At 39.6% G+C, this 21,593-nt stretch overlaps 1 protein-coding gene across 1 annotated transcript in view; it reads right to left on the bottom strand.

The window, feature by feature from the left end:
- lmo1 (LIM domain only 1) overlaps positions 1-18,131 on the bottom strand; it is a 31,405-nt gene extending 13,274 nt beyond the window's left edge. The window contains exon 1 of the mRNA XM_042727547.1: positions 17,495-18,131. Within this exon, the coding sequence (XP_042583481.1) occupies positions 17,495-17,516 (22 nt within the window). The 5' untranslated portion in view covers positions 17,517-18,131. The remainder of the gene's footprint in view (positions 1-17,494) is intronic.
- Between the last annotated feature and the right edge of the window lie 3,462 nt (positions 18,132-21,593).

Raw genomic sequence — 21,593 nt, forward strand, 5'->3', positions numbered from 1 at the left:
TAAAAAAAATTAAACAAGACCGGCAAATAAATAAATAAATCCAATTACTCCAATTGGGTCCATTGCCGTTTGGACCCTACTGACTTTCATTGTATAGACAGAAAAAGAAAGTCACGTAGATTTGGAAGGACATTAGCGTAAATGAACTGATTTTCGTTGTTAGGTGGACTATACCTTTATATTCATATTTTCCTGGTCATCATCGTCATGTTTATGTAATGCTTATGCTTAGCTGATTGTTAGTGCATTTGTGTACGAGACGAGATGTCCGTTAAGAGTATCCTGATGGCAGAGGTCACAGGCAGCAGCTCTTGTTCAGCTCCGGCTTTAATGTCCGGTGATGGCTGTACTGTACATGATCAACAAATGTACGCCAGTGGGCATGAACTCCATTATCCGGTACCCCGCATGCAACTATCAGCATATTAATGTTTTTTTTTGTGTGCATGTCCTCCTCTAACTGGACTAACCTTGCACTGTAGAGAGGTTTAGCACATGCTAGGGTTTGAAAAAAATTCTGAATTAAAACTTTCTAATATTTCAACTGTCTTGACAAACTTTACTTTTTACTTTACAGTTATATGAATTCATTTGAACTCTACTTCCTTACATTACAATTTGAATTGCAATTCTGCATCCTGAATTTAAATTTAAAAAGGCATTCTCAATTCAATTTTGAATGGTGCACAACCCTGGTATGCACTCATTCTCATGTTCATTTATTGGATTCAGATTTGTTCAGTTATTCTGGACCGTCCACACATCAGCGGTGCTATGAATATAACATAATTAGCATTTCCTCGGTTATAAAATAAGGTAAAATGTGAGAGCACTCAGGAAAGACTGAAAGAGAGAGAGGGCAGGAGAGCGAGGGCTTGTTAGTTAAATTTATGACTTGGATGTGAATAAGAGCTCTGGTGGTATTCAACCATCTTATTTCTTTATCAGAACTGGAAAAAGAGGGAAGCTAATTGGTCTAGCACCACTGATGGGAGCCATCAATTAGCAGTGTGCTTCCCCTTCCAGCTTCCTTCCCCGTCCCCCCTCCAGCCCCAATATGGGCCCCTTGAAGCCACCGCATTAGGATCACAAAACTTGCTATAAATACCAATGTTCAGTATAAATGAAGGTAAAAAGCCTTTAAATTGAAGCCACACTAGCTGGGGGCGGTCGTTTTCTACCTGCATTTCATGGCTTGTTAGAGGTGCACTCTGCAGGTATGCCAACAGTGCTCTCCTGTCAGCCTTCTACAGAACTAGAAACAGTCTTAATGAGGAGAGAGAGTACTTGTCTGCGAGGAAAAAAGTGTGTCTGTGTTTGTACGCGAGTGTGCGTATGAGACGGAAACGAGCTTGGGAATCAGGCTCCTTCAGTTCCCCAAGGGATGGCACAAAAATCTTTAATTTGCCTTTTATGACAGCTAATTAGTTATTCTATTCAAAATCTTTGCTTTAAATAAGAGAACTAATTATACACAAAGGTCGTTTACCCCACCTCAGGAGAACCACACATAATTGGTTTAGGCCACCCCCCTCCCCCCTCCACTTTCCTCCCACCTTTTAACAACGTGCACATTGGCTGAAGAAAAAGTTAACTGCGGAGAGCTTAACCCTTTCTGTTGTAAACCACCATGCTCATAAACAAGAAACCTTTGAGCAGTCCCGTTCTGTAATTACCTGAATGAATTCAGGTTTGTGGGTAACTGAATGACACCATCACACCGTGACAGGTTTCCTAACCCAGATTTAAGGCGGCTAGCGCTTCCTGTCTCACCAGGCTAGAGCAACCTCCAGGATGAGTTCGCTGATGTGAGGAGCGCTGTATTCTGTCTGAGCTAATCATCTTGTTTCTGCCATCTGAGAAACCTCTTGTTGTTTTCCAAAAAAAGAGCCAGCTGAGATATGCTTTTAGAAGCCCTATATAGCCTCAGCACATTTTAAACCTGAAACGACACAGTAAATGACTGAATAAAAGTGCATAATGTTGACTCTGACATCAGCAAACTGGTATTTTGGGGTTTATACAGAAGAGTGCACATCATCATATTTTGCACAGCCTGGAATCTCGGTAGTAGACCCTTCCCCCATTTCAGTCCTGCAGAACAAAAGAGAGGAACATTGTAAACAGAGGCGCAAACTGAGGAGGCAGCTCCCACTTAATCCAATCCATTTAACAGATACAAGTGCTGCTGACCTTCCTGTGTCATTCCATGTCACAAAAAAGCATATCCTGCTATCCGCCACTTGATTCATATCCAAACAGTAGATGCGTCTTTTCCCTTCAAGAGGCAGCGTTTGCCTTGTCAAACATTTCTCCCAAACAAATAAAAGAGAGGGAAGAAAATCATTCGCTATTAGTAATTGGTGTGCGCCCTGTCATCCGCCTCTTTTCCGCCCATCCACCCTTTAAAGACCTTATCTCAGTTGAATATGTACGGATGCGTTTTTGCATTTGAAACTGTCAGACCATGTACTTTCCATTATAAAGATAGGATCCGGTTTCTATGTAAGCTTTCGTTTCAAGTTCCATTTTTGTGGATATCAAAAAAATCAAATCAATGTGGTACCCTTTTGATGTATTTAAGGTTTAGAGCAAGGGGGAAAAAAAGTCAAGGAATCGTTTTAAAGCATTACAGCACAATCTATATATCTTTGGGGGGGAAATGTGAGAAAAAGGATTTGTTTGTCTTTGTAGTCTGATTCTTTCTCCTCTGTTCCATCTTCTAGTAAGCACACCGTGGAAGCCAATGATGATCCTCAGTTTACTGTATACAGGTTCACTGTTATTAGATCTATCAATTAGCTGGACACCTCTGTGTGAGGCCTTTCCATGGGGGCAGGTGAAGGGGACCGTTGGGGTATTAGGCTTAAATGTGAGATCAGGAAGAGAGTAGCTGATTTTGCCAATCTAAAAAGATGTGCTCTAATATGCTCTTAAAAAGATAGTTCACCCGAAAATTAATTCTGTCATCATTTAGTCAACCTAACCTGAATTATGTTTTTCTTTTACAGAATACAAAAGACACTGTTTTTCCATGCAATTACAGTTGATAGAGACTGAAGCTTTGGAGCTCCAAAAAGTATCATAAAAGTGGTCCATATGACTTATGAAGGCATGCTTTATGTAAGGAACAGACTAAAAGTTTTAAAATGTTAACATTTAAGTTGCTTTTTAAATCAGATTTTCAAGATTCTGCCTGTCTGATTTGTGAATGAATCGTTCTTTTGGGTCAGGCCTTTTCAATGAATCTCAAGTTGATTCAGTTCACAAAATAGATTTGAATGATTTGTTCAGAATCAGATTTGAATCTGACTGATCCTCAAGCTCACTCAATCTGGTGAGGGCAGATAACAGCCCACTGGAGGTTATCATTGACTTGCACTGAAAACTGTATTGAATTATTTCAATTTTTAAACTAAAAAAGGAATTGAATCAGCTAAAATTTCCAGCGGCGCAATATGACTTACAATATAGTGCAATATATTTATATTTTTGAGTTTGAAAGCTTTAGTCTTCACTCATAACTGCATGTGTACAATGGAAAAAAAATCATACATCTTTGGAATAACATTAGTAATTAATTTCTTACATTTATTTTTGGGGAGATGTTCATAGCCACATCAAATTCAGGCACACCACTAATTACAATATGTATGAATTTTAGACAATCAACTCCTACTAAAGTATCAATGTGGTTTAGTGTTTTTATGAGGGTCTGCATATGAATCCCACAATGCCCTTAAACGAACCTCAACGGCATAAACCATATGCATGACCTCAAAACATCTAAGAAAAGGACCAATTTAGAGGGACAAAGTGCTGGAGACTTGAACTACAGATGTATGAGGGATTACAGGCAGTCATCTGTCGCAAAGCTGTTGGCATGATTTTTCATGTATGACAGCCTTTGGTTATGACAGCAGAAATGCATGCATGGAGCAGAAGGGTTCTCCAAAATATTAAACTCCAGCTGTGAATGAAAAGTTTCCGAACTGTTTTCAATGGCAGGCAAGTTTGCGTGTATAGTACAAAATTTTTTTGGAAGGAATGAAATAAATCCTTTAGTTTAAATACGGGTCTGGTTCCAAAAGCAATGTAAGATTAGAGATGCTCATCGGTTTTAGGTAGTACTCTGAAAAGAGGAAGGAGAGCGTGTTGGAGATGAGTGTACGGTGGTTGAGACAGATTGGACCAGAAGGCCACAGTGTGACAAATGAAAGCTGATCAAGCCATGGGAGGTTGTAGTCTTTGATTGAGCTGAACCATTTGCCAGAAGGGAGTCTTGGTGGTGACAGGGATGGGAGAGGTCTGTGATGATATTAACTGCATGTCTCCAGGGCATGTGATGAAGATGATCTCTGTGGACTTGATAAGCACTTGCAGCTTGCCCCGACAGTGGGCAGATACAGTCCTTGAATCACACATTTACTTGTTGAATGGAAAGAGTTGTAATCGAGGTGTTTAGGATTAAAGGCAGAGAGAATGTGGATTTAAATATTAGTCTTGAAGCCCAATGTAATTATCCCATTAATGTTTTTAAAAAGCTGGTTAATTATATTGTAAATATTAACTATTTATTTTAAGTGGGATTCATTTTAAAGTGCAACTTTTTGAGAGGGTTTTGTCAAAAGCTAAAGCACACAGCACGATAATGATGTAAATGAATCAAGTGCTAGATCATTATACCAAATATGCATGACAACTACTTAAATTAAGACTACTGCTTTGAACATTATCTTAAACCAAAGCTTTGTTAGCTCCAGCTGTGCATAGGAGCCCGTTATGAGCATACAAGCTGCGACCATGGCAATCTGGACTAGAATTTGTCAGCCAGCCACCATGGAGGTTAATGGGGAACTAAGGCAGATGTCCTGCTATTGTCTGTGTGAATCAGTTCCTTTCAATCAGTCCACATCATTACTGTAATTGAGCCTGTAGACACTCATTCTCCTTTACTGCCAAGACAAAACACATCTGGTAATAATGTCAAGTAGAATATGCCAGCTGAAACACAGACAAATTAATAAAGAGCTTGATCCTAGTTGATAAGCCCAAAGCAGAACAGTCTGAAACATATTGATTCATGTGTTTGGTGGACATCATGCAGCACATAATGGGAGAATAGAATATATTCAGCTGTAGCTTGTGGGTAAATTAAGGTAATTGCATCCACAACTGTTTTACATCTTTTCAAGACTGCTCTGCGTATGAAATCAGGCCTGTCATTGCTTGCTATGATATAATTAATACCCCAGAAATGTTTGGATGAGGACTACATTTGACTGGAAAAAAAGATGAAGGAAGAAAGAAGAAAAAAAAAGTGTGATAGACCAGGGCTGGCATGACCAGTGCGGATGGAACGAGGGTGCCGTTCGTTAATATGATGCACTTTCGCAAACTTTAGCAGCCAGCTGCCGCTAATAAGGCCCGGTGAAACGGAGCAGTGCTTCTCCCTCACAGTGACCCTAGCACTGCCCGGGATAAGGGAGGGTTTTGTCTCCAGGAATAATTGCTCTTTTCACATGTTACAAGTGTCCTGACCCCAGCAGTCGGCAGCCACTTTCCCCGAGTATAATTACTTCTGATCTGGCCCAAATGAGGCAGCCACATTAGGCCTGCAATAACACTGGCCCGGCTTCAAGCACAGCAGCTTGGGGAGTCTGGGTAGAGCAGAGCCTGGAACAGGAGGTTTCTTTTCTCCAAGCCCTGGCGGTCATTTCCATCACGTCAGAGGTGCATTTCTTACACTCGCAGTCACTTTTAGAACCCAAGGCCTTTTCTCTCTCTTTATTTTTCTAGGATGAGGAGATTGAGAGGCTTACTAAACACATTGTTAGCTCCTGGTGCCCTGCTAAAGCTTTGGCTAACAGATACGATTCCAATTAACGGATAACTTCATTAGCTTGTGTGTGTGTGCGCGTGTGTTATTTATTTTTTGCGCTACACTTTTCTTTCTCCTATTAATTTTAATTTATTCACATGGGGTTAATTAAAAGAAATGTATCAGAGAGATATGCAACAGCTATCTAATTAAATTCATTACTGCTTATTTTGGAGACGTGCGAAAACTGGCAGTGTTATTGCAAGAGGCAAGTTGTTCCAGCACTTTGGCGCTTGCTCGCTAGCATGGTGAGAAAACAGCTCTGGAAGGGGAGCTGTCGACAGACCAGAATCAGAAAAGCTTGTGCGAACATAGAGGGAGAACACACCCAACTCAGGGGTTAGAAGAGTTTCAGAGGAACAATCATTCCCTTAATAGAGAAAGAATAGGGAGGTGTGTGACCTCACATCCAGCCAGTCAAGCGTCACCCATCTGGAAGTTGTTCTGTACAGTAGGCCTGGAGTGGGTGTTTGTTTTAGGTCTTCATTTAGACGGAGTTCGGAGACGGCAGCCTCTACCCACCCATTTACTCCACCAGAAGGCATAAACTGTCAATATCCCCGCTGATGAATGATTCTTCATATATATATGAACTCAATTCATTTTTTCCCACAGATTGCATTTGCATCTGAATAAAGGAATAAATCCATCTATTCTCCCTCCAGATCTTTTCAGACTTTAAGAAAAAAAGGAGGACAATCTTATCTGCTACTTCATGACTCCTGGCAAGAATGTAACCATTAGCACCGTCAGAGCCTCTTTCCCCCATCCGTCGCACAATGATGCCCCAACACTTTTTAGCCAACATTAAAAATGCATTTGGCTAGGCATAAATGTAGGCCTTCTAAAGTTTGTCACTCCCAAGGTTAGGGAGTGATGTATGAAATTCCCCTCTCCCCGGCAATTACTACACATTTAGCGTTTCAAAAGATATGCCAGGAGACAGGTGTGCCATTCAGAACCACACTGCAAGGCTGAAAATGGAGGAAACGCCATGCAGCACAACTCCCTTTGGACCCCGTTTAGAGCTGAATAATGCAAATCCACCACGGGGGGTATTTGTTTGGCGTGTGGGGCCTCTGTGACACTCAACCACTCTCTCGGATGCCCATCTCCTTATGGGGTAAATAATGAAGCAGGGTTTGGTTGTAACAGTTACCTTTCATTTTCCCAGGCTTTTTGGTTTACTGTACTAGGCTTAATCAGGTGAACATTGTGGCGTTACCATTAAGGGAAGTACATAAGCAGTCATTTGACAAGCTGTAATTGTTACAGTTTCCCGGACATCGGAGAATGATAACTTCAGAGCTTGTTGTTTCAAGCATCAATCTATCTTGCGAAGGGACTCATTTTTTATTCTTAGGCCCTGTTTACACTAGTCCGTTTTCATTTAAAAACATTCATGCAAGTACAACCATATATGTCGGTCTGATACACAGACCGAATTATTTAGATGCCGGACACATCTAGGTGCTTGGAGCGGTCAATTGGGGAATCTACCTGTACAGTACATATCTACGGGAACAAGAATGAGCATGATGTTATCGTTTAACACGGTCGTCAAGGATACACAGACCGAATGTGGGCAGCCATGCCATCAAGTAAAAAGTAAAAATTATTTTAAATTAAGAATATTAAGAAATATTTTCTTCCATACTGTATATTATAATATTATTAGTGATGCATACATTCACTTGTAGCATACAAACTATTTAGTGTTTTAATTGTCCTTTATGTATAATATCAGCCATTTATTAGACCAGAATCTTCCTCCTTGAATAAGGTTTGGGTTATTTCTAGGGCTGTGCGATACAGACAAAAAAAAATAATTTCTTTGATCAATTTTGCGATCAATTTTTCGATTTTAATCACGATTTTTACACACACCGACATGCTTTACAGTCATAAATCCATTCAGTGTGAATTTTAAACATTTCAAAAAGAGAACCAATTAGAGCTTCATCAAAAAGTAGTAACATCTAGAACAGACATAAGTCAAAATAATCACTAAGTAAAGGTGTGACAAAATATCTTGACATATGGCAACAAAAAAAAAATCCCATGTCCAGGGATTTTTTTTTTTTTTGCCATGAATTGGTCATAGAGCTCATTGTAGTGGTGCCTCAGGTGTTGAAATAGATTTGTCTGCGCCAGGTTCACATGTACTCCGACTGCATACAGTATGTGTATGCGGTGCAGGAGCAGCATGGACTCATTTTGCTTTTGCACAGGACGTGTTTGAAGTCCGCTCCTGATCCACGGCGGTTTACAACAAACACAACATTTCTCCATTATTTTGATTTTCAAATCCAAACGCTGTTTCTGAAAATGCTTTTTCAGCATTGTGAGTCTATTTTTTCACAGTACAGTTATACAATCTTTTATAGACATTCACATTTTACTCAATAAATATAACTGTTTTCCTACCTCCACGAGTGGCATCTATTATTGCCTTGATCATCTAAAAGTGCAATTTTCCTTCTTTTAAATCTAGCCAAAAAGCCATGTGTTGACTGTGAAACAGTAGAAATTAATTATATGCATTTATTGTGTAATTACTACATTACTGTCAATCCATGCTAATTTTTAAAGTCCGCATGAAATCAAAATTGACTATTTACTTTACTAGCCTTGATGGGAACAATCTGTGCAAGTTAATCCGCTGAAAAAAAAAAAAATAATTGTCTTCGTAATCTTTAATCAAAATCTGAACATTTACTTCCGCTCTGGAATGGCATTCCTTTTCTGATGATGTCAGTTTGGCGGCTTGGACAGAATATCAGAATATAACACACCCCTCCAACCATTAGATTGCTATGAGTGAGAGACAGAGGGGAGAAGCGCAAACATAAAACCATGTCCTCTATTCAATATTCCTTTTCAGCTGGAAATGCGTCACTACACTGAAATCGGCAGCAACTTCCGGTTCACGCGGACTTTAACGTGAAACATTCCCTGTTACTTTAATTCAGCATGTGCACTGCAGCACAGCAGAAATAGACTGCATGACTGCTGCAGACACATCACTCCTGGAGTATGGCGTTATTTTAATGACAAATGTCGAGAGGGCATTATTGCAGCGCGAAAGCACATTAATATAATGCGCGAGCGCGAATCATGCTCAAAAGCATGATTTTAGGACAATTGCGATTAATCGCACAGCCCTGGTTAATTCCTAGTCACTGTAATTAGCTTTAAATAACATCAGTGTCCTCATTTAAATGACAAGTAAACTTGAGTCTATTCTAACCTTCTCCATAGCAGCACTAGGTGTTTACATGGAGCACTGTAATCGGTTTAAAAGTCTAATCTGAATGAAATGCTCCATATAAACACCTCAATTAAAAAAAAAAAAAAAAAAAAAAAAAGCCCAAACCGAAATAAATTGTAATCGGTTTGAAAGGAGTGGAATAAACCTTTATATAGACCTAACAAAATTAAAATGCATTGTAAATGCGTTAAACAGATTACTTTGCATCTACGTCATCAGGTCAAGAGGTCGTGGTTGTCAAAATGGAGACACCGACACTATAGTAGAGACTGGGTAATAGTGGACCTAGAAGTAAAAATTTCAATTATACAGTTAAAAACACATTAGAATGGTAAACGCTTGCTGTGTTATGAACTGCATAATCTGCTCTCATGACCGGAGCGGAAAGTGGATGTGAAATGAAGCACAATTTTCTTATTTTCAGCTTGGAAACACGAAGATAGTGAATAGCTCAATGAAAATAAACAACTTGACCAAAATTAGCCTTTGTCATTTGTATTTATTATTTTACAGATTCATAAAAAACACGTTTGGAAATGTTACATGTGAGAGCTCGTTGCGAGCAACAAAAGCCACCCAACTGCTACTCAAATCTATCCTAATCGTGATCGAGGGGGCTTCCCCGGCAAAATTCGCATTCCAGGGTCCAAATATCACATTATTGGGGTCGCTTCAACCCACAGAATTGAAAAACAAACCGCAGCAACAGTGTTAAAGTAGCCCAATTCCACGGACTGGGCAACTCTGTGTATGTGATCGTGCTCTGGCCACATGACTGAGCACTCAAATGAATGCAAGGTATTCAAATATTAGTCCGTTTATTCCAAGCAAGTGCAAGCAATTATTAAAATATTAATGCAAATACAGGCATTTTTTTCCTCTGGTGTTTTGTATTTGATGTCATTGTAGGCTACTTAGCATGTCCCAAAATTGAAAGCACCAGCACATGTAAACACTATATCGGATTAGATAGCGTCTTATGTAAACAGTCCACCAAATCTTTCAATCGGAATGACCAAAAAAAAAATTACAAAAATTTTGTAAAAATTGTACATGTAAACGTGGCTATTGAGAGCGCTATGACTGAATGACCACACCATCCAAGGTTATTGATGTTACTGGAGAATTCAAGAGTTAAATCAAATGGCCACTCCATTACAAGCTCCAACCGTGCACGGGAGACTGTCACGTTTAAAGATGTCAAGAAAGGGTAAAATCATCGGCTGGCAGATAGGGGGCTGGACAGCATTATTCAGCCCATGCTCAGTTTCCAATTTCAATTAAACTGGAGCAGAGTAGCCAAGCACTTGGACCACAGCTGCCACTCTAATGGATCAGAACCCTCACGCTGAGCATTGATTAAATCAGCCTCACCAATACGGTGTCCTTCCCCTTTAAGGAACAATACAAACTAACCGGCAATCACTGCCTTTAATTAGGTATTCAAGATTTGATTTATCGAAGGTTGGCCAATGAGTTGTGGAAGTTAGTATCTCATTAAGTGGGCTGAGTTTCCATTTGCCAGCCCCCCTCCAGTGCTTTCTCTAACAGCATCCTCTCTTATATGTTGTGGCTTTTTTATTAAAAAAAGGAATAGATTTTAATATCCATGTGATATTTGGATGGAATGTGTTTACACAGGCTGTATTGGATTTCTCTCTTCCAACCATTTTCTTAAGTACTTTACATGAGGTTTGTTATTATCGGTTTGTGGTATATATATATATATATATATAATATATATATATATATATATATATATATATATATATATATATATATATATATATATATATATATATATCTCTATATATTATATATATATGGAAAGTTTATTGAGCTGGGGGGAGTTTTCATTATGTTGTCCCAACAGAAAAAAAAAATACTAATAATAATAATAAACTTCTGGCTTACATGTTACCTATATACATCCATGACCTAATCAGCATTGCAAATGTTGATGAATAGAATCTCTAGATTTAAAAATAAGAAAATAAAAGGTATTATAATAACAAATGGTTTGGTTTCGCCTTGAACAGCAGAAATAATATAACGATCAGGAGACGAGCATGAATGTAAAAAAACTGAAATTAACACAATTTACTTGGCTACCTAAAATACATTCAATATACTACCTTTCAAAAGTTTGGGGTCAGTAAGATATATATATATAAAAATGCTTTCATTCAGCATGTTTACAACATTGATAAAAATAATAATGCAACTTGAGCACTAAATCTGTGTATTAGAATGATTTAATGTGACCATGAAAACTGGAGTAATGGCTGCTTTATATTTCGCTTTGCCATTACAGGAATAAATTACATTTTAAAATATTAAAATGGAAAACCCCTTTTTTAAATACTGTAATAATTTTTTTTCATATATAAATGTATATACTGTAGTATGTAAAACGTTAAATGTACAGAGAGAGAGAGAGAGTGATCACATACAGTACTGCAATATAGTATATACACAGTAGTTTTTCAGAATATTATATTAGTCTGGAAGTACAATACTATGTCATATCCATACAAGTGTGTGTGTGTGTGTGTGTGTGTGTGTGTGTGTGTGTGTTGTGAGGTGAGTCAAGAGTCTACAATCTCCAAAAACATTAAAGCACTAGTTTGAGTATCTTCCTCGCTCCAGGAATGACACATTGAATAATATATTGAACAGTGCATCATTACTCATTTCAGAATTCATCTCGCTTCACTCTGCCATTCAGTAATCTTCAATGGTTCCATTACAAAACACAGATGCACATCAGCTATAATGAGGACTACAACTTCAACAGCTCTCTTGGACATGCTGCGTGCATGCATTCAAACATGTTATAAACACACGGTAAATATATTCTGCACATGCAAACTAATTGCACACAGATGTATACATGCACGCTCATGCACACAGTAAACATGTACCCGCACAGGTGTGCACACATGCCCACATACCTACAAAACAAACCATCCAAAAAACAACAGCGGTTATCAGTGTGCCTGCAGCTCTCCGGTAAACACACTCTTGTGAATATGTATCTAGGGAGCATTTCAGGAGGGATTAAAAAAGCCTTCCAACTAATAGGCATAATGGAAGATCAATGTATAACAAGATGGAAACTCGCATGCATAAACAGACCCTGTTACAATTATGCCACAAGATTCTATTTCTACATTAATCATTCATAACTGCATAATGCTCCCTCAAACATTCACAATGCAACAAGGCTTTTCCTTTGTGTCTAAATACCTTTCACAACCCATGTCTGGCATTTTTCCATTGTTATCATATTTGAGTCGGGTGATTTTTACAGTATAAAAGACATCTAGGCGAGGTGTGTGATATTAGTTTTATTTTTTATAAAGGCAACACTAATGAATGGCTATGATACCTCGAGCTGCACTTTCTAACTTCATTAGAGCCAAATGTGGATATCAGTGTAGGTATCATTAGGAAAGCTTTTATCAAGTTACAGAATGTGATAAGGTTAATGAGGAGTTTATAAAAGTGTCTCTGGTGGACGGAAAGAGCCGGCAAGGAGGACGAGACCTTAAGCAAAGTATGCTAGTCATTTATTTCATTAGCATGGCCACCTGTACTTTTTTGAAAGGCTGAACCTTTTAGAACAAGAAGGTCATGCCAAAAAGTAACATTCCAAAGTGCAGCAGCAGAACTTGATTGTGAATTTGTGTGCATGTGTAGAGCTGTAGGTCATCGCTCCATTCTTTACCTAGCGCTATAGGTCGCAGTCAGTGGTAAAGTAAAATTCCTTGAGCTTCACAGGACAACCGGCGCACAAGACGAAAAATAAAGGGAGGAGGGGCGTAAATAAACAAATAAATACAGGAATGGAAGAGGGACTGATGAAATGGAGCCAAGTGTGACGACCTGCTGCAAGAGAAGCCGAGTGTGTGTGAGGGAAAGAGAAAGTGATCGCACACAAATGCAATAGACGAAGCAACTCACCCTTGCAGAGAGACGTGCTAGCAAGAGGTGCTGCGACAAGGTGACACGAGGGAATAACGTGGGCTAAAGACCAAAGGAAAGTAAATTAAAAACCACCTAGTGTAAAATCATCAATATGTAGCTGTAAATCCCTCTTTCAGCAGAGCATATGTACTATTACTTGAAGCATGTCCACTGAGAAACTACAATTGCAGAGAATTCCAGAGCAGAAACAAATTTGAAATGAAAGACATTTGTACAGACATTGTAGCAAAAGTGGACATTATAGCCTATATATTTTTCCTTTTTAAGAGGAAGCTAAATTTGGCTGGACCGGATTCGAGTAAACATCCTACTATACACGCACACTACACTTGGATATTGTTTTCTGCACCTCTCTTGCTCATGTTCCTTTTTTTACTGAATGCTGCACCTGTCTGCATTCATCTCAGGACTCAAGGTGAAAGATAAGGTTGCTCCGAGACATTTTAAAAGGTAGCCTAAAAATGACGATTCATCTCGCTGGCAGCATGTCTGAGGATGTTATAAAAGGTTTTCTATGTTCCCAATGCTTCAGTGATGGACTGTATATCCTTGGAGCTTTTCAAAAATCCCATGTTTATTGGAATTATTTAAAAACTTGCCAATAACTACATCTTTACACAGAGAAATGGGAAGGATTCTCAGAAACACGCTGTCATGACAGACCATATGGATGAAACATGAGCCTTAGATGTTTGACAGTGGATGCAGATTTAAGAGTGTTCACATGTAACAGGAAATTAATATGATCGAGCTTGTGAACCTTGTATACAGGTTCATTGTACCTTTAACTCTCGCTCTGTCTAGAACCTTCGTCTTTATTCAGGTCCCCAATGAGTTGCGGTAAAATTATGGGAAATGATATACATCTGCATTCACTGATGTGTGAAAGCATAAGTTTGATAGTGATCAAGTGCCTTGGGATAAAGACCAAAATGGGTTTGGTAAACTGTATGTTAAGTCGATCACATAAGATCTACCGGAATGTGACTCTGTTCGGTTTGATTCTCCTCATCCTCGTCCTGTGTCCTCAGGATTTAAGCGACGACCCCACATGCAACTACGGTAAAATTGTACGGCCAGCTCTCCAATTTTGTTGAAATGGATGCATCACCTTGTAATGTTTTACATTTCAACCTCATCAGAATGTGTCAGACCATCATGCATTCAAAGCCATCATCCAAAAAAAGCATGCCAATTTAAGACCACAGAGCAATAACAGATCCCTATGTTGAGGATACATCAGTTGCAGATATATTGAACTGTAATTGCATCAGGAGGAAATGTTTATAAAGTAGGAATTTCTTCAGGCTGAAGCAATATAAGTGGCAGGAACACAAGCATTAGGCCCCGAATCCAGGCGCAATATTGCAAGAGACCCAGGGCGAGAGAAACATTGATGTAATTTCAATATTTGAAATTGGCAAGTTTAATTTAGAGTAAGAACAAGCCAATAAGCTGAGAAAATAGCAAATACAAGAGAGAAAATTACCTTGCAGGATAATAAAAAAAAAAAAAAGTGAAAGGACTTAAGGAATGTATAAAAAGTAATCTCCACGTGGAAATTAGAAATCAACCCACAGAAAAGGAAGAACAGGAAAGAAATATTACTGTCCACTCTCTAAATCAATATAAAATTGCTACAAGACCGAATTACCATGGTAACTCAAGTAAAGTATGAAGCAATTCTTATTATTTCAAAATAAAAACTGGTGCCTGAAGCCCTGGGTTTTATTACAGCAGCAGACAGATCAGAGGTCTAGTATTCATTTGAAACATTGCATTTCAAATGCAAGCGTTAGGAACGAAGCCATGTCATTGGCCAATCGGCACGCAGTTCTTGTAAATTAAACGAGGAACAGTAACGAAGAATTTATCAGGATGAAGAATAGAAGGTGTTCTTTTCTCTTCTCCAGGTTCTTAGGGAGCCCAGCGATGCGAATGATCAATCCTGAACAAGTCCACAATGAGGACCCAATTATTCCTCCCAATCCAGATAGTTTTAAATACCTTCAAGGGAAAGAAAATGGCTGAACAGCATATTTCTCCAGAGAGAATTAAAAGTCAACCGAGAGCTTTTTTTATTTAAAGGTAGTCATGAAGAGGAGTTGTGCTTGTTCTGTACCTTAACACATTTCTACAGTCTCTCAAAATCGTGGTAAGAAAGTACAAGAGCAAGGTATTGTGTCATTGCCTGAAAACAGTGCAGCAAGGATCAAATACAGTGCAAGGACTGCTGATGACAAAGCCTGCGAAGCTGAAATGTGAAAGGGCTGATAATTTGGGAAGGCTGTGTAATAGCAGTACAATAGCGAGGGCGTGCAAGACTATGACAAGCCCCACATCGCTCTACTTTCAATTTCCAGCCCTTAGTACATAATCGCATAGTACAGAGAACAGAGATATGAATGACCCACTGTTTCACACAGAAAAACTTACATATTTTAAGACTTCCTAATATAGCTTCCTAACAACTCAGGGTGAATTTTAGGTCAGAAAACTGAAGCAAGATTAGTGTGTAGTAAAAAAAAAAAAAAATAGTGAAAACTACTTTTTTATCCTACTTTCCCATTGGGGAGAAGGTAGCAGGATAGTTCTTCTATTGCAGGATGCAGTTATTTCAGAGTTACATTGAGACCATTTGAAAGTTCAGTTATGAAACCAAATACACCACCGACACTAGGGGTCTATAATTTTCAGAATCGCTACAAAACTGCATTATAAAATGATTTGCTTGAAGGCCATTTTTCTAAATCGCAATGTATCAGCAAGTTTCTAAGTACTGACAATCCATTAATGTTTGCTTACACAGAGGCGTATGGATGATGCGAGCGAACATGAGGGTTGTGCATATGGTTATGTTTTTTTTTTTTCATAAGGCTCAGTTCAATTCATCTTATTCACTAGCTTCCCTCATTTTGAATTCAGTACAAGATGTGCAGAACTATGAGGATACTTTACCTCAGCTGATATATTTAGAGTCAAACTAGAGCCTTTTATTAGAATCAGACTTATCTGAACATAGCCAGTGCTTGTGTTAGTTAAGTGTGTGTGTGTGTGTGTGTGAGGAAGAGAGCAGATCCAAGCTGCCTTGCCATCCCTTCAAAAATGCCAGCGCAGTTGGTCGGCACCAGCAAGCAAAGGGTGAAGCTTTTAGGCAATGAGCAGCAGGTGATCTAAGCTTTTTCTGTAAGTCCTAATGCTCCTAAAAGCCACTCTCCCTGCTTCTGTAATTGGGCATCAGTAGTTAATGTAGTATTGACTGCATTACATGCTCCTGTGCATCCTCTCCTACTAATGCCATTTGCATCACCTTGTACATTTACTATATTGCTAAGCCAATAGCTGTTAAAAGCAATCTAAATCATGAATCATACGCGGAACTTCAATGCAAAACAGACATCTAAAGAAGACAATTTACAGTTGAGTTAATCTGGGTACATTAGCGCAACATGGATTGAGCAAGACAGACCAATTTATGTTTCTACGGCAATCCCTTTATTGGTTTTTAGATGGGTTAGAGAAAGGATGGTTGGCTCAAAGAGATATGAAATATCCATTTTCAAATATAAATATGGGTCTTAAATGCAAGCCATTACTTTAGAGGGGAAAGGGCCCCTGGCTAAAACTAAATGTGTGATGACAATATTCCCTGAAAGATGACAAGAAAGGCATTTTTAGGTCAAAGACACTTTGTAGGGATTTTCTTCTCTCAACGACGTTAAAGACACATAGTAAAGTACAAAAACAGTATTGAGCTTCACCCAAAAAAAAAAAACTCAGCACCGCAAGCTCCTACAGAAAAGTTTATAAACGGTTTCCATAGGAACCAGCGTGCAGCGTAAATACAGAGATGTGCATCGCACATACGCTTATAAAAACACAGAAATATTTACAAACTAAACACGCTGATATCAAACTGTGGATCTAGATGTTCTCGCTTAGACCTGTCAGTAAAGGTTAAGGTGCAAATGCTCTCACCTGTGAGCGAGGGCAGCCGCTGCTGATAAAACATCTCCCCGTAACTTCACAGATTTGACCGAGCGCTAACTGATACTGCGGTGAACTGCGACGCCTGTTCAGCTCTGTCTGCGTATTTTAAACAGATAATATTATATTTCATACGCGGGGACCGTCAGAGAAGCATGTCCGAAGTGTGTTAGTGTAGGGTACGCGCTTTCCTCCTCATGTAAACCTGACGAACGAACCCGTCCGTCTGATATGACAAACGAACTGGAGCATGAAAGTGCCGTTCGCGGGGAAAATGGACGCTAAATGCTGCATTTCCTCACTGTCCCGCGTTCCTCATAGTCGTAAGGAGCAAATGAATGCACTAACAACATCCGTACACTTACCCTCTTCCTTGTCTAACACCATCGTCCTGAGGAGCGAGGAGTCCGGCTCCAGGCGATCCGCTCTCGGCTCCAGCACACTTCTGCGCGCGCCGCTCGCGTCCCCGAGAAGAAATTGCTTTGCAAAAACAAAAATAATAATCGTCCGCTTTGCTGCCGCAAGCTTTAATTAAACAGGCAGGCTCGTCTGTGTGGTTTTCCGCTATTCAGAGACGGAAAGCCATGTAGAGAAACGTGTGTGTCTGTTATTCTATTGTTTAATGTATTTCGGAGATAATATGCAGCGATGTCCCCTCAGTTGTATTCGCGTACGCAGCAGCTCGTCTGTAAGATCCACGCGTGCAATTAACGATGTCTAAAACTAAAGTGAGACGCCACAGTGCGTTCCATGCGAAAATGAAACGACTACACTAACTCAAATCTAATTTAAACACCCGTTTAAATTGAGCTGCCGCGAAGAAGCTATTCTCGGAGTAGAAACGTGTTCCTCCCAGTTCTCATTTGCTCCGAAACTGTAACTATATTCAAGCAATCCAATTCTGAGGCTGACAACTCCTAACAGCATGCTCACGCTGCCTTTCTCACCCAATTTATGCGCTCCGCGCGCTCCTGCTACTGAATAAATGCGCGCGCTTCCCAGAGAGCCACGGATTCCCCTGTTAATTAAATCAATTCATTATGCTCAGATCTGATTAGCAGCCCTTCCCCCCTCTTTGAATCAATTATTCAATACACAAACATAATTGCTTGTGCCAGAGGTGTCTAAGTATTAGCTTATTTAACTCCAAGGACACTAATTACCCCTAGGGCAAGGGAACTTTTCTCATTAATTCTGACAAAACACAAAAGCACAGCTAAGGGAAAGTGTGTGTGTCTCTCCCAGAGTCTGTATGAGTGTTTATGCGAAGTGCTCACAGGGGGATGTGTGTATGTGTGTTCTTGTGTGATTGTGATTTGTGTTATAAATAGAGAATAGAGGGTTTGAGCTTTTGAAAGCATTATGAACAGTTTTCATGATCTAATTTCTTCACATTCTTCTTTTTCGCCGCTTATATTTCCACTGGATATGTGTGATCGTCTAGAAGACTCACTTTCCATATTCAGATAAACAGTCATTTTGAGAGCAACAACACAACAGATGGGCTGTGTTTTGATTAGCAGTGAGATTGGAGACTGTGTTTGGCTCTGGTAATATAATTGTTAGCTGCTACTTTGCTGATAAAAGTGTTACTGTTTCATGGTGGGCAATTGGTGGGGTTTCACCTGCCCTGCGGAGACTCTTGACCAATCAAGTCAGAGATCCACCCGAGATTAACCATTAGGGGAGATGCAGAGGTTACAAGTGCTCTGTTTAGCTAAGCAAGTGGTCTGGTGTACTGGTTTTTTCTTTACTTTTATTGCACGTCCCTGTCGAGGGAGGGATGAAAATGTGCCTCGCTTAATGTCTTTGAGATCTGGATCTCCTTGAAGGTGATGAATAGACATAAATTATGAAATCGTAATTCATATCTGCTCATAAGACATTAGGGTGCAAATCTTCTTAGCCCCCTAGACATTCATTCATAGTGTAATTCAGACTATGGGCTGTAGCAACCTTAGCAGATTGGGACATTGCCCTGCTCCTAAAATCCATTGTTTGAGCCTTTGATCTCTGCCTCTCTTGCCTGACATGTCTGACTTTTCATTTCTGCAGTGTGATAGATGGATGACTTTTGACCACAAATGTATGTCTGCTGACCTCTTGCAGAAGTGAATGACACCCAATTAATCCAATCACAATAAACTGAGGGAACAAGGAAAGCGAGGCCCTTGTTGTATGCTGAGCTACAAAAGGCCTCTTGACATGGTGAAATAATAACATTGCCGATGTGTTTTAAAAAAAGAGTGTTTTAAAAAGAGAAACCATATGCTGTTAAGACACCTCTTACAAAAAACCCCGGGAAGGATAAATCTGAATAAATAAGTATGAACACAAATTATGATAATATATTTTAAGTGTCATTTTTGTCCGAAAGGTAAGCCTATACAGTGGTTTGTTAGTAGAAAACATAAGGCTGTGATATTCCAGCTTGTTAAGAAGCCTGCTAGGAATTACTTTCACCAGTGCGGTGACACTTATTGAATTGAATGCCTTTATTGTCATTGTATTTTTCTGCATACAAAATGAAATTAGGAGCACTGCTCCTGACAGGTGTTAGAAAAACAAACATATAACCACATGTATCATGCTTCTCTTCTGTACTGATGGTCAGTGATGGAGCGATCCATTGTTTCTTTATTATTAGGAGGCCTAGAGTGCCTCCCTGTTCTGTGGCATACTGCACACGTGGTCAGTTGCGACTGGAAACCATCCTGGAGTGTGGGCCTTGTGTTGCAGAGTTAATTAAAATTCATTTCTGATTGGGAATTAAGCAGGCCCATCTATTTACTGCTAGGGCTCACATACAGCCAGTTCGAAAACACAGCACAGTAATTAACCCTACCTAATCAGATAGCATAGAGCCGAGTTGGGTTCCCATTTATCCTGGGGCAAACAGTCAGTGGATGCTGGAGTCAGGTTGAACACAAGCCTCTCCTATATTTCATAATGGTTAAGCTGATTATAAACCAATATCAGACATGGTACTTTTCTCTAACTACGTTCAATGGAAAGTCCTGTTAGGAGGAAAGACTCTGAGAGGCCTGTTATGATGATATCTGGACAAATGAGATAAATGATGCACATGATAGATGGTTCTTGCTTACATTGTCTTAAATGAATTCAAATACCAGTTGAAAGTTGTCCTCCATTTGATGGACAGTACTCAAGATGTTTTCTTTCATGTGTGAGACTGATGCTTCATCGCAGATAATTATCTTAGAATTTTAATTGGTTTCCCAGGATTTTTATTTTTTTTTAACTTTCAGAGCACATCCTCTGCGTTCTTTCAGCGAGTTCAGTTCAGATCTAAATTTTGTGCCATATAATGGATGCAGTAACTTTTTAATATTAGAATGCAGTATTTTAATGTTCCACAGGACCATATTAGGTTTAAGATTTGGACAATAGTTGTTTGTTTACTGTTCTGACATCAGTTTATGTAGCCCCTCCTAGTGGCTGCATAATGCATGTTCACTTTTAAGTGAACCAGAAAGAGCCTTTTCAGCTCTTCTTCCTGTTACAAGAGCATATTCCATATAATCCACGAAACTGCCTATGACCTTAGAGAGCCTTACCACTTGAATATGCTCCTCTATGTCTGACTGCAAGAAACAGCAATTTGCAGTCCACCTACTCATTCCAAATGAGACTAGTCAAAAATAGCTTAGGTTTCATTTGGGGGCAAAGAATCCTCTTCCCAAACATTTAATCCAACTTTAATCCCAGTCATTAAGAATTAGACATGCAGAGCTGTCCGGCCGTGCCTCTAAATTACAATCAAACGGTTACCAATTACACAAATTATTGATGGTAGATTCTCTTTTCAACTGCAAATTAAGGCTATTAAGAAAGGCTCCTTTTTAATGCAAAAGTGACTAATTAACCAACGGATGGGAAATCTGCAGCCCAGATATCAAAAAAGTGCTCGGCGCACATTGCAGAAACACAAGGGAACCAATTAGTTTAATTATCAAAACAGCTAATTAAAATTGCACAGTTCCTAATTAGTTCTTTGCTTTTGCCTCTAATTGACAGTATGGAGATAAATGGGCTGCCGATGAAAAAAGAGAGAGAGAGAGAGAGAGAGAGAGAGAGAGAGAGAGAGAGAGAGAGAGAGAGAGAGAGAGAGAGAGAGAGAGAGAGAGAGAGAGAGAGAGAGAGAGAGAGAGAGAGAGAGAGAGAGAGAGAGAGAGAGTGAGAGAGAGAGAGAGAGAGAGAGAGTGAGAGAGAGAGAGGGAGAGGAGAGAGGAGGGAGAGGAGAGGGAGGGAGGGAGGGAGAGGAGAGGGAGGGAGGAGTGAGGGAGGGAGGGAGGAGGGTCCCCACTAGAAATTTTACCAAGGGAGGGAGGTTTTTTTTTTTTTGAACAGAAAACCAAGAGGGAGGGAGATGAGGGATGGAGAGGGAGAGAGAGAGAGTAGAGAGAGAGAGGAGGGAGAGGGAGAGGAGGAGAGAGGAGAGGA

This window comes from Cyprinus carpio, chromosome B7 (genome assembly GCF_018340385.1).
Source record: "Cyprinus carpio isolate SPL01 chromosome B7, ASM1834038v1, whole genome shotgun sequence".
NCBI classification, from domain to species: Eukaryota; Metazoa; Chordata; class Actinopteri; order Cypriniformes; family Cyprinidae; genus Cyprinus; species Cyprinus carpio.